At 28.5% G+C, this 15,104-nt stretch overlaps 1 protein-coding gene across 2 annotated transcripts in view; it reads left to right on the top strand.

Moving 5' to 3' along the window:
* The window catches only part of LOC126832806 (uncharacterized), a 37,674-nt gene extending 24,981 nt beyond the window's left edge, over window positions 1–12,693 (top strand). For both annotated transcript variants that reach the window (XM_050563775.1, XM_050563776.1), the window contains exon 2: window positions 12,073–12,693. In XM_050563775.1, the coding sequence (XP_050419732.1) occupies window positions 12,073–12,561 (489 nt within the window). In that variant the 3' untranslated portion in view covers window positions 12,562–12,693. The remainder of the gene's footprint in view (window positions 1–12,072) is intronic.
* The last annotated feature ends 2,411 nt before the right edge of the window (window positions 12,694–15,104 follow it).

The raw sequence follows: 15,104 nt of genomic DNA, 5'->3' as shown, positions 1-15,104 counted from the left end.
GAAAAGAGTGATTAAAATATAATAATTAAAACCAATTCAGGCGAATAGGTTTGCTGTAAAATTATAATAACAATAAAAAAAAAACAATTGTCTCATTGTCCTTCAATAAAATTTAATTCTTTACTGTAATAATTTTGTTTTTGCTATTCATTTTAATTATTTCAAAAATATCCATAAAAATCGTAATATTGACTAATGTACATTAGTTTATAACATAATAAAGTATAAAATTTAATAAAATACGCATAATTTTTTTGTTTATTTTTTGTTTGACAGTAAGTAGAACCTCACTCGTTTTTTTCAACATAAGTTGTAAGTAATACAATCATAATAATAGCTACTCTCAACTTTGTATGTTGGTAACATTGGTGATCACAAAAAAAATGGTTTATTTTGAATACATAAACAAATGCAAACCATACAAAGAACTATTGTGGAATGTTAGGCATATATTTATACGACTAATCCGTTTTAAGATTTGGCTTTGTTCATTTTTTTGTTATAAACACTTAAGCAATTATTAAAAATTTGAATTTGAAGTAAACATAACACAATTTACCAGATTTTTACTTAATTCATAATGGAAAATTCATCGTATAAATATATTGTTGAAATATAATTTAACGACTTACAATCAAAATCTACAACTTCACAGTTCAATCAAATGCTATATGACTAAAAAAAAAAAAATATATTAGCATGCATATCTAAATTAATATACAGGTTGCTATATGATATTTCTTAAATATGAAATAAAGGTAGAGAACATTTTTTTAGACAATATAATTTTTTTTTTGTGTGATTAGGCATATATTATATGACAAATCCATATAAAATTTGGCTTTGATCATTTTTTTGTTAAAAACACTTAAGCAATTATTAAAAATTTGAATCTGAATTAAACATCACACATGTACTCGATGTAAATACAGCATGTGTTTTTACCGCGTTGTCGGTAAATATTGATAGTAACAAAATGGCTTGCACAGCCAATTTTTACATATGCATGATGAAACATTCATCATAAAATATATCGTTGGAGTATAATTTTACGACTTACAATTTAAAACTTAGATTTAATTTAATGTAATTTAGTTAAATTGAACTGAATACGATCACCAATTCAAACCAACTCCATATTTTATTTTCGTTTCAATGCCTAACTAAGTATTAGAGTTAACCTAGGAATTGACACGAGGGGAAAAATCCATAATTACAATTTTATTTAAAATTGAACGAAACATGATAAAAAATATTTTTTATAAGTCTATTGATGTAATTGTTCTGATCGTACAAGTTTGTAAAATTAATGATAATTTTATATATATTTCCAGTTAAATCGCCATAAAAAGAATACTTCACATATAATGGACCTAAACAACCTAAACTTATGATTGGAATGTGTCATTATTCAAAAAATTGTGTATAAAAAAACCAGTACAGTGAGGTCGGGGCATAGTGGGGACGGAGCATAGTTGGGTCGGGGAATAGTGAGGACGGGGAGGTCACAGGTTAACAGGAATTTTTAAGTCTGAAAGTGATAAAATCACTTTCGAAAAAACGCTTCGATGCAAATCGGTAGTTAGTGTTTTCAAGCCAATACAGTCCAAACCAAGCACAGTATAAACCAGCAAAGTTAGAAAGTTTAAAATTAAGGTTCTGTATTTACAAATGAACATCAAAGCGTTTATTTGAAAGTGATTTTATTCAATTTTATCACTTTTATTTATAATAATTCCTGTTAACCTGTGACCTCCCCGTCCCCACTATTCCCCGGCCCAACTATGCTCCATCCCCACTATGCCCCGACCCCACTGTACTGGTTTTTTTTTTTGCAAAAACTTAGTGGGCCAAATAACACAGATACAATGTCTTGTTAAATGTTGTTGCAGTGGTCGACGATTCATGTTTCAATCGTTTGTACTCCATAGTTTAAATTATAATCGCTTATTCTCAATAAAATTAATATTTATGTATCATATACTTCCATTAGAGCAATCTCACACAAACTATTTATACTTCATAGATTATATTATTTCAAAGCTATATTATACTTCTATTTTACTAGATTGACAATGTACAAAATAAAATGGAACAAAAAAAACCTTTTCATAGATCCTTAAAATGTAAATGGTGGGGTAGTAAAACGAGTTTTCCCATTTAAATACATCAGAAAATCGCCGTTTTACTGGCCCACCCTATATATTAATTTCTAGTTTTTTTCTAAAGAAAAGTTGAGTTTCTTACATTTAAATTATAATTAAATCGTATACTGGTACTGCGGTGGAGAAATTTTACCTACATATATTACTTATTAGTTAAATATTACTAACGTTTATAGCCACTAGCGGTCGGCTGTTAACTGTTATTTAACAATAACCTTTTATGGAGATTCTGCATAGATATACATAAAACATTTTTTTAAGATTTTAGGTGTTTTTGGTAAAATATACGCAATCTGCGAAAACACAGTTCTCCGGCAATTAAAAAAAAACTGTAGTGCCGAATTTGTTTTCCGTTTAATATGTTATGAATACATTTGTGTTCTAACTACTGACAAATTTTCAACTTAAATGTCTTAAAATTACGGCTAAAAAACTAAAAAAACTAAAAAACTTGAACCCCTCTAGGGGGGTGGGAAATGAGTTCAATTAAAATTTGATACAGCGGACGTGTGCGGCCATACCAAATAAACATTCCTTATAAATTTCAACTCGATCCGACTCTTTTTATCGAAATTATAGCCAGTAAAAGATCTAACTTAAAAACTCGTACGGTTTTTTTTTTGTTTTTTTCCAATTTCGTCTGTGAAGAAGTAAACTTTTTCAACTTTTACCCCCTTCAAAATACCAACTAGATAAAATTTGCGATTAATAGAGGTGCTATTCGAAGGAATTGGTCCAGTATTAAAAAAGTTACAGTGTATACACATAAAAAAAAAGCCCACATCAAAGTAAAACCAATACCTTCTCGTTTTGCATCGAAGCTTAAAGTTTAATGGTTTATACGACATAAGGCCATTGTTCTTTGGCGTAACTAACCACAAATTAACTAGGTAGTTGTTGGATCGCCCCTAAAAAAATACAAAAGATTCCAAGGTTTGCATAAGTTGAAAAACAGGCACTTAGGACTACGGTAAACAGAATAGCTAGTTCTGACATCATGATCCAGTAATTTTTTTCGCCCTTTTTGACAAGTTTTTCAGAATAATATCCTTCCAACGATATTTTGTGTCTAATATATACTTCGTTTTATATTTAATTCTATGTAAAAAAACACCCATGAAAACATAAAAAATTTGAATCTGAAGCAAACATTACTCATGCACTCGGTGTAAATTCAACAAGTGTTTTACCGCGTCGTTGGTAAATATCTACAATAACAAAATTGTTTGCACAGCCAATTTTTACCGATGCATGATGAAAAATACAGCATAAAATATATCGTAAGAATATAACTATACGACTTACAATCTAAAACATAGATTTATATCCTAATTTAATTTAATTAGTTTTATTTTACATTTGGTTTTAGAGTTAAACGATAAAAACGATTCCTAATTACTTAAAAACGAGAAGTTGGTTTTTTGAAAATACGATTCGTCACAACTATACTCGTGTCGTTTTTGAACATGATAAAAACATTTGTTCAAGGGCCCGATGCTGTAAAAAGAGTCAAACTCAATTTAAAAATATTTAATACCTCCAGTGAAGGAATATATAAATTTGTGATAAATTTATATAATAAAAATGAGGGGTCTTATTCTATGTAAAGATGAACCAAAAAGTCCACTGATCATTATAGTTGATCACTATTAATTTTAAATAAATACATTAAATTGTCTTATGGCCAATAGTAGATAATCCCAAAAATGTAAGGTTTTATATTTTACAGACATCTGGAGGAGGTTAATTAAGCAGAAAAGCTAGTTCTGACAACATTTTCCAGATTATTTTAACGCCCTTTTTGACAAGTTTTTCAGAAAGATATCCTTCTAACGATAATTTACCTATACACTGACATTTTTTGTTTTCGAGAAAATTTGTTCATATTGCATATTTTTTGTTTACCAAAGGAACCTACACTTAATACCATAATATTTTGATATAAAAAGATAGAGTCAATTTTTCAGATAATATATTTTTTTTTGTGCGAGTAGGCATACATTATATGACTAATCCTTATTAAAATGTTGTGTTGTTCATATTTTGTTAAAAACACTTAAGTAATTATTAATAATTTGAATCTGAAGTAAACATAACACAATATACTCAGTGTAAATACAGCAAGGGTTATTACCGCATTGTCGGTAAATATTAATAGTAAAAAATGGTCGCATGACGAAATTTACCAGATTTCGTGTGAGTTTTTATCGTTTAACTCTAAAATCAAATGTTAAATAAAACTTCAAAGAGATGGAAAGAGTTAAAAATCTAAGATAGGTTACACATATTACCAATATGAAATAAAAAGATAGTGCCAATTTTTCAGAAAATATATTTTTTTTTTTTTGTGTGAGTAGGCATATATGAATATGACTAATCCGTTTTAAAATTTAATTTTGCTCATTTTTTTGTTTAAAACACTTAAGCAATTATTAAAAATTTGAATCTGAAGTAAACATCACACATGTACTCGATGTAAATACAGCAAGTGTTTTACCGCGTTGTCGGTAAATATCAATAGTTAAAAATCGGTCGCCTAACGAATTTTTACCAGATTTTTTTTATGCATAATTCATGATATAAATATTTTGTAAAAATATAATGTTACGACTTACAATCTAATTTTTTACTTTAATTGAACTGAATACGAACACCAATTAAACCAATTCTATATTTACTCTTTGTTTCAATTGGTAACTAAATATTGGGTTTATCCTAGGAATCGACACGAAACAACTATTTTTACAATATTATTTAAAATTGAACGAAACATGATATCACTTATTCAAAAGTCTATTGATGTAGTTGTTCGGATCGTACAAGCTATAAAAATAACAAAAATATTTTATATTGGCATCAAAGTTTGTTTGTTACAATCTTTCCAGTTTAATCGCCATAAAAAGAATATGTACTTAGTATATAATGGACCAAAACACCCTAAACTTATGTTGACATGAAAATAAAACCTTAAATATGAAGGCGAATTTGTGCCTAAAATAAAATGACAACATGTGAATACAATATAACAAATGTTTACCAAATGCTCTCATTATATTTACTCTAGCAACACTAATGGTTGTGCCCAGCTTTATCGTAGAAAGTGCATAAATATAACATAATTGACATTGGAATGTGTCGTTTTTAATCAAATTAATTGTAAAACAAGTTTTATGATCTATGCGACGTTAAGCCGTTGTTCATTGGTATAACTAACCAAAAAATAATTAGGTAGATGTTATATCATAGCCCCTAAAAATCACAAAAGCGCTCAAGGTTCGCATATGTTGAAAAAAAGGCACTAAGGACGGCGGTAAGGAACGATTTGTTGTGTTTAGAAATTAGTATGGTATGATAACTCAATATCCATGTGAGAATCCTCAATTCCAGACATTCGGTAGGGTACCATGACTAAATTGTTTTATGACCATTTATGGTTGATCCCAATAAATTTTATTGACATCCAGAGAAGGAAAAGTTAAGGAGAAAATTTAGATCTGACAACACGTTCCAGTTTATCTAACTAACACCTATAGTACTGAGTTATACTGTGTATATAGTATACAGACTGATCAACTTATCGTGAACCCCTCAATACCTCACTGGGTTTAATAAGAAGTTACATGTTTTCTTTACATAGTGTTTTTATGCATTTTGATCTCAATTTCTCACAATTTTTTTTTCTACCCCTCGCCCAAACTTGCTATTCACATCTTATATACAACTTTTATTTTTAATGACCTAAAAAATATTAAATTAAATTAGGTATCGTAACAAGAATACATTTCTATTTTTTTGTAATACTTTTTTGAATCAGTTAGTTTAAAATAATTTTGGGGGTTCTGTTTAGAGAATTAAAAAAACTGATATTTTGAACATACAAAATGTGTGACATCTGAGTATGGGCCTTAAGTACATGCGTTAAAATCTTTCTAGTTTAATCGCCATAAAATATTTACATAATATACAATAGACCAAAGCATACCTTTGTTGGCATGAAAAAAGAACCTCAAATATGAAGGCGAATTTGTGCCTAAAATAAAATGACAACATGTCAATACAATATAACAAATGTTTACCAAATGCGCTCGTTAAATTTACTCTAGCAACTCTAATAGTTGTGCCCGGCTTTATCATGGTGCATATACAAGATAATCCACTTATCAGTTATCTCAAGGATGTAATATATTATAATGCTCTTTTTGACAAGTTGTTCAGAAAGATATTCTTCTAACGACGAATACCATTGTACACCGACATTTTTTGTGTAAATAAGCATATATTTTTCGTCTAATAATTCATTCGATTTAAAATGTTGTATAGTCAACTTATTGTATAAAATGTAATTATAAAATATTTGAATCTGAAGCAAACATTACACACGTACTCGGTGTAAACACAGCAAGTTTTTTTATCGCGTTGTCGGTAAATATCTACTGTAAAAAAATAGGTTGCACAACAAATGTTTACCAGATTTTTACATATGCATCATGGAAAATTCATCCGATAAATATTTTGTTGAAATATAATTTTACGACTTACAATCCGAAACTTAGATTCAATGTAATTTAATTTAGTTAAATTTAACCGAATAAGAACACAAATTAAACCAATTCTATATTTACTCTTTGTTTCAATGGATAACTAAGTATTGGGTTTGTTCTAGGAATCGAGACGTGGGGATTCATCTATTTTTACAATATTATTTTTAATTGAACGAAACATGATCAAACTTATTTAGAAGTCTATTGATGTAACTGTTCTGACCGTACAAGTTATAAAAAAAACAATAATGTTATTTATAGTCTTTCATTGTTTTATCCAACCAAGTCAGTTCGTGCATACAATTTCACTATCTTCTATTAGCCACACCCCATTTTATTTTTATTTCTCTTATTTAGTGCTCAACATTTATTTTCGTCATTCATTGCCGTTGTATATAACTTTTATTTTTTACTTTAGATCTGTTGCCCTTTCCACCACACTGTATTGTTGGGTCTTATTTTTAGTATAGTTTTGATTTCTTTCTTTTTTTTTATATACTATGGTAAATACGTAGAATAGAAACTATTATCTAATAGTAAAATAAATTTAAAACATAGAAATTCTTACTAATACCTTTCATATCTAGTGCAATAAGTATAGCTACTACAATTTTAAAAGTAATTCTATTTATAAAGAAATCTTTTACTTATATTTATAAGTTACATACATTTGAGTTACATACATCATTTTTTTTAAGTACTTACATTTGTATGTATACTTTGAAAGATAAAAAAACAACTTATTACCTTATATGTATGAATGGTATTAATATGGTTGTATTATAATTGTTGCTATTATTACTATCGAGGATGTAAATTCCAATCTATTTCCTGGTTTCTGGTACGTGAAAATATTTTCTGCTGTAAAAACTGCTTGGTGCGTACTTTCTGGTATATTATATGGTAGTAATAATTGTCTTTGTACTGCATCTGAAGGATATAAGTAAGTATTTCCCAACAGCCCTACTCATCCTAACTTTTAAACTCTTATAACTTCAAAAATAGTTATCCGAAACTGGTTATCGACCAGTCAAAATTTGTAATATATTATTCTTTATTTAAAAAGGTTATAAAATATAGACGTTACTATTTAAGTTTCAAAAGTTGCTATCAGAAAATCTAAGTTGGGAGGGGGTTAAAAACAAAAAAAATTGTGAAAAATTGAGATCACATTGTATAAAAACAATATGAAAAAAAAAAATCAATTATTAATTAAACCCAGTGAGATATTACCTGGTTCATGGAATCACCCTGTATAAGTAGTTGTGTTATTCAAAAAGGGATCGAATTACAATAGCAAATTTCCGACCACAAAATATCTGTCAACAAAACTTTTTTCATACATACTTGTTAAATATTTAAAAACAATTTTTGTAAAAGCTATATCATAATTAATTTTAAAAAAATTATCATATACATTTATTTTTCTTGTACATCTAATTTTCAATTGGTTTTCTTCTATATTTTTGTTTTAAAATAAATCACTTCTATACCAATTCGTTTCTTATTGCAACATTACATTGTACAGAATTGTGTATTGAATCAAACTTCATATACATAATATTATAACGCTTATAACTATTATTGCTGTATAATAGTATGTGTGTTCGATTTAAACCGTTAACTGTTAATGTAGCTAACACAATATGATCATTGTATAGCTAATGTTAAAGTCTGTCAAAACCTTGTTTTAGTGCAACAATCAATTATTAGTTAAATAAGTATTATACAATAAACGCAAGACCGCGATACTCGATGTCTTGTTTATTTTATACTTTGAACGTAGTGACTATTTTATATTGTAAATGAACCTAACCTAAAATACGTTTGCTGTTGTGCATGTTTTTATATTATAATTGTACAATAACGATATTGTAATTGTGATTTACTAATGTAGCACATATCAGATGAACAAACCTCGCTCACTCGAGATCTGTGTTACATTCAAGGCTGTATATTTTACACGGTTAAAACATTAAAAACCTTAATAATAAAACAAAATTTGTTTTTGTTTACTTTGTAATGCAATGTCGACGGACCTAGCCTAAAATTTTAAATAACTTCATATTTGGGGTTTTTTTTCATGCCAACATAAGTTTAGGGTCTTTTGGTCCATTATATATTATGCATACATTGTGTGGCGATTAAACACACGTACTTAATGTGCATACATAGATGTCACACATTTTGTATATTCAAAAAATATCAGTTCTTTAAATTCGCTAATCCAAAAAAAAACTGTAATAAAAAATAGTACAAAATTATACCAAAAATAAGACCCAGTGAATTCAGTTAAACCAGTTATTTAATTTAAAATAATTCAGTTTGGTGGGAAGAGGTGGAAAAGAGCAACATATCTAAAGTAAAATATTAAAGTTATAAATAACGGCAAAGGTTGATGAAAATGAGTGTTGAGCACCAAATAAGAGAAATAAAAAGAAAAAGGGAGGTGGTTAATAAATGATAGTGAGATGTACGCGTGAACTGACTTGATTTGACAAAACAATGAAAAACTATATAAATCATTATTGTTAAAGTAAAGATAGAGTTGGTGTTCTTATTCTGTTAAATTTAACTAATTTAATCCAAGTTTTGGATTTTAAGTAGTAAAATTATATTTCAAAAACATTTGTACGATGAATTTGCCACCATGCTTAGGTAAAAATCTGGTAAAAAATTGTTGTCTGACCTATTTTTTCATTGTAGATATCTACCGATAACGCGGTAAAACACTTGTTGTATATTTACACCGTAAAACATATTTTTGCATCAAATACAGTTTTATTAATAATTTCTTAAGTGTTTTTAACAAAAAATGAAGAACACAAAACGGATTAGTCATATAATATATGCCTACTCGCGCAAAATAAAAATATATACATTTTCAGATAAATTGTCTCTACCTTTTTATTTCTTATTTGGTAATATGTGTAACCTACATTAGTAAACAAAAAATATTCATTATGGACAAATTCTCTCGACAGCAAAAAATGACGGTTTATAATGTTAATCGTCGTTAGAAAGATATCCTTCTGAAAAACTTGTTAAACCCAATACTTGGGTGTTCGTATTCAATTCAATTTAACTGAATCGAATTAGGTTAAATCTAAGTTTTGGATTGTCAGTCTTGCATATACCTATGCATAGGTAAAAATCTGGTAAAAATTCGTTTAGCGACCATTTTTTACAATTGATATTTATCGACGCTGTACAAACACTTGCTGTATTTACACCGAGTACATGTGTAATGTTTGCTTCGGATTCCAATTTTTTAATAATTGCTTAAGTGTTTTTACACAAAATTTTAATACGGAATAGTCATAAAATGTATGCCTACTCGTATAAAAAAAAATATATTTACTGATAAATTGACTCTATCCTTTTATTTAATAATAGTATGGTACTAAGTGTAGAATTCTTTGGTAAACAAAAAATATTCAATATGAACAAATGTTTTCGACAACAAAAAATGTCGGTGTAAAGGTGTAACTCATCGTTAGAGGGATATATTTCTGAAAAACTTGTCAAAAAGAGCATTATAATATATTACATCCTTGAGATAACTGATAAGTGGATTATCTTGTATATGCACCATGATAAAGCCGGGCACAACTATTAGAGTTGCTAGAGTAAATTTAACGAGCGCATTTGGTAAACATTTGTTAGATTTTATTCACATGTTGTCATTTTATTTTAGGCACAAATTCGCCTTTATATTTGAGGTTCTTTTTTCATGCCAACAAAGGTATGCTTTGGTCTATTGTATATTATGTAAATATTTTATGGCGATTAAACTAGAAAGATTTTAACGCATGTACTTAAGGCCCATACTCAGATGTCACACATTTTGTATGTTCAAAAAATCAGTTTTTTTAATTCTCTAAACAAAACCCCCAAAATTATTTTAAACTAACTGATTCAAAAAAATATTTTAAAATAGAAATGTATTCTTGTTACGATGCCTAATTTAATTTAATGTTTCTTAGGTCATTAAAAATAAAAGTTGTATATAAGATGTAAATAGCAAGTTTGGGAGAGGGGTAGAAAAAAAAATTGTGAGAAATTGAGATCAAAATGCATAAAAACACTATGTTAAGAAAACATGTAACTTCTTATTAAACCCAGTGAGGTATTGAGGGATACACGGTAAGTTGATCAGTCTGTATACTATATACACAGTATAACTCAGTACTATAGGTGTTGGTTAAATACATTTAGATTTTTTAGTATGTGGCATTACAAAGCTTATTGCAAAACATTTTCCACAATAATAAAACCAACAGCCATCTTTAAAACTCAAACTAACAATTGATTGTTTATGTAATCATATATGTATGCGGCAAATCAAATAAGCACACGGAATTCATGTTTGCTAACAATTTTTATAAGCGTCATAGGCATATATTTTGTTAAGGCTGAACTGTAGGCAATCGTGTAAAACGTTTCTCGTTTAGTATACTTTATTGTTACACTGGTTTAAGACTTCTGTTCTTTCACAAAGTGGTTTCTGAGTAAAATATAAAAATCCTATATTCATAAAAATGTCGTTTAAGTTCATTTTTATAGCAACCGTTATGGTTAGCTACAGTTTAAAAATGGCGTCTACCACCATAAGCATTGTTGAAGAGTATAAGGAAAAAGAAGACAATTTGGATCCATACATTCGTGTTCAATGTAGCTACATACATAGTGCTCAAACTTACATGGAGGTGATCGGCGAATTGATAGAATATAAAGATAAGTTGGAGACAGTTCCTGAAGGTAAAGATCTATCGTATACCAAACAAGCTGCTAAAATCAATGCGACCTTCCATAATGTCGTTGGAATGCAGAATACTGGTTTACAGAACGTAATGTGGATATTTTCAGTTTACGCCCAGAGAGTATTGGCGTATATGGAATCTGTCATAAAGAAGGTCCCGGCTGAAGATCAAGAAAGCATCTTTTCCGTTCACCAATCCGTAACTAATTTTCTCCATGAAAACATACACTCTGCCGTCTGCGCCGATTATAAGCTGGGCATAAAGTTGGATTTAGAAGTCTTGAGGTGTAGTACTGATAATTTGGAAAATCTACTGACCATTCTAGAAACTAGAACATCAGTTTTCATGCAGCGAATAGATATAAACGCCAACGAACACGGTATCAGCACCGACGGGCACGAACAGTTTAGTTTGAACGTGTTGAGCTTGAACGGACTGCTGGCAGACATGGAAGCGACAAAACAAATTTTAGAAATTTCCGGAGTAGAGCTAAATTGGGACCAGGTGTTGCTGCATTTAAAAAAAGATTATGATTTGGGAACGCAAGCCAACGGTAATAAATTGAGTCAACAGATTAAGTCATTGCAAATGTTTCATTTTAAGGTTTCTGAGATGGTAAAAGTAATCATAATTTGTCTGATGCACAAGACCTTAACGTATAAAGAATACCCGTATAACTGGAGTAAGAGTGGGATTGCACTTGATATTGCCGAGTTAGAGAACTATTTGAGTCCACTAGATAACATTGATTACAAAAAAAGCATGGTTGAAAATGACACTAAAAATCCTGAAGAGAAGATTGAAACTATGGTCGCACTAAGAATGTATCTTCTCGGATTACGTTCGCCATATGAAGTTACCATGGTGCGTTCATCTACGAATAAAGAAGCAAACAAACAACAACAAACGTATACAGGTTTTCAACATGACGTAAACCGTTTTGTCAACACTTTCAAAAATAAACTAGCTAACATAAACTTCAATACAATTAAAAATTTTAGACAACTTCCATATACAGATGAGTTCCAAAAATTTGTAGTGCATGAAGAAGCTGTGGAAATACTTATTGCTTTGGAACAAACTGCGGCATAAATATGGCACTAAAAAGTGATGGTGATAGTGAGTGATATAGAAAAGAGTGATTAAAATATAATAATTAAAACCAATTCAGGCGAATAGGTTTGCTGTAAAATTATAATAACAATAAAAAAAAAAACAATTGTCTCATTGTCCTTCAATAAAATTTAATTCTTTACTGTAATAATTTTGTTTTTGCTATTCATTTTAATTATTTCAAAAATATCCATAAAAATCGTAATATTGAATGTACATTAGTTTATAACATAATAAAGTATAAAATTTAATAAAATACGCATAATTTTTTTGTTTATTTTTTGTTTGACAGTAAGTAGAACTTCACTCTTTTGTTTCAACGTTAGTTGTAAGTAATACAATCATAATAATAGCTACTCTCAACTTTGTATGATGGTAGCATTGGTGATCACAAAAAAAATTGTTTATTTTAAATACAGAAATAAATGCATACCATACTAAGAACTATTGTGGAATGTTAGGCATATATTTATACGACTAATCCGTTTTAAGATTTGGCTTTGTTCATTTTTTTGTTAAAAACACTTAAGCAATTATTAAAAATTTGAATTTGAAGTAAACATAACACAATGTAATCGGTGTAAATACAGCATGTGTTTTTACCGCGTTGTCGGTAAATATCCATAATAACAAAATGGCTTGCACAGCCAATTTTTACAATCCAGTAATTTTTTTCGCCCATTTTGAGAAGTTTTTCAAAATGATATCCTTCCAACGATATTTTGTGTCTAATATATATTTCGTTTTATAGTCAATTCTATGTAAAAAAACACACATGAAATCATAAAAAATTTTAATCTGAAGCAAACATTACTCATGCACTCGGTGTAAATTCAACAAGTGTTTTACCGCGTCGTTGGTAAATATCTACAATTACAAATTTGTTTGCACAGCCAATTTTTACCGATGCATGATGAAAAATACAGCATAAAATATATCGTAAGAATATAACTATACGACTTACAATCTAAAACATAGATTTAATTCCTAATTTAATTTAATTAGTTTTATTTTACATTTGGTTTTAGAGTTAAACGATAAAAACGATTCCTAATTACTTAAAAACGAGAAGTTAGTTTTTTGAAAATACGATTCGTCACAACTATACTCGTGTCATTTTTGAACATGATAAAAACATTTGTTCAAGGGTCCGATGCTGTAAAAAGAGTCAAACTCAATTTAAAAATATTTAATACCTCCAGTGAAGGAATATATAAATTTGTGATAAATTTATATAATAAAAATGAGGGGTCTTATTCTATGTAAGGATGAACCAAAAAGTCCACTGATCATTAAAGTTAATCACTATTAATTTTAAATAAATACATTAAATTGTCTTATGGCCAATAGTAGTTAATCAAAAAATGTAAGGTTATATATTTTATAGACATCTGGAGGAGGTTAATTAAGCAGAAAAGCTAGTTCTGACAACATTTTCCAGATTATTTTAACGCCCTTTTTGACAAGTTGTTCAGAAAGATATCCTTCTAACGATAATTTACCTATACACTGACATTTTTTGTTTTCGAGAAAATTTGTTCATATTGAATAATTTTTGTTTACCAAAGAAACCTACACTTAATACCATAATATTTTGATATAAAAAGATAGAGTCAACTTTTCAGATAATATATTTTTTTTTGTGCGAGTAGGCATACATTATATGACTAATCCTTATTAAAATTTTGTGTTGTTCATATTTTGTTAAAAACACTTAAGTAATTATTAATAATTTGAATCTGAAGTAAACATAACACAATATACTCAGTGTAAATACAGCAAGGGTTATTACCGCGTTGTCGGTAAATATTAATAGTAAAAAATGGTCGCATGACGAAATTTACCAGATTTTTACTTATGCATAATGGAAAATTCATCATATAAATATTTTGTTAAATATAATTTAACGACTTACAATCAAAATCTACAACTTCACAGTTCAATCAAATGCTATATTACTAAAAAAAAAAATATATTAGCATGCATATCTAAATTAATACAGGTTGCTATATGATATTTCTTAAATATGAAATAAAGGTAGAGTACATTTTTCAGACAATATAATTTTTTTTTTGTGTGATTAGGCATATATTTATATGACTAATCCGTTTTAAGATTTGGCTTTGTTCATTTTTTTGTTATAAATACTTAAGTAATTATTAAAAATTTGAATTTGAAGTAAACATAACACAATGTAATCGGTGTAAATACAGCAAGTGTTTTTACCGCGTTGTCGGTAAATATTGATAGTAACAAAATGGCTTGCACAGCCAATTTTTACATATGCTTGATAAAACATTCATCATAAAATATATCGTTGGAGTATAATTTTACGACTTACAATCTAAAACTTAGATTTAATTTAATGTAACTTAGTTAAATTGAACTGAATACGATCACCAATTCAAACCAACTCCATATTTTATTTTCGTTTCAATGCCTAACTAAATATTAGAGTTAACCTAGGAATTGACACGAGGGGAAAAATCCATATTTACAATTTTATTTAAAATTGAACGAAA

This window comes from Adelges cooleyi, unplaced genomic scaffold (assembly GCF_023614345.1).
Source record: "Adelges cooleyi isolate 19-005CV unplaced genomic scaffold, UGA_ACOO_1.1 ACOO_flye_CR_arks_rails_tigmint_CR_PRNA_167, whole genome shotgun sequence".
NCBI lineage: Eukaryota > Metazoa > Arthropoda > Insecta > Hemiptera > Adelgidae > Adelges > Adelges cooleyi.
The sequence above is the reverse complement of the archived record's forward strand: the minus strand, read 5'-3'. Positions and strand labels throughout refer to the sequence as shown.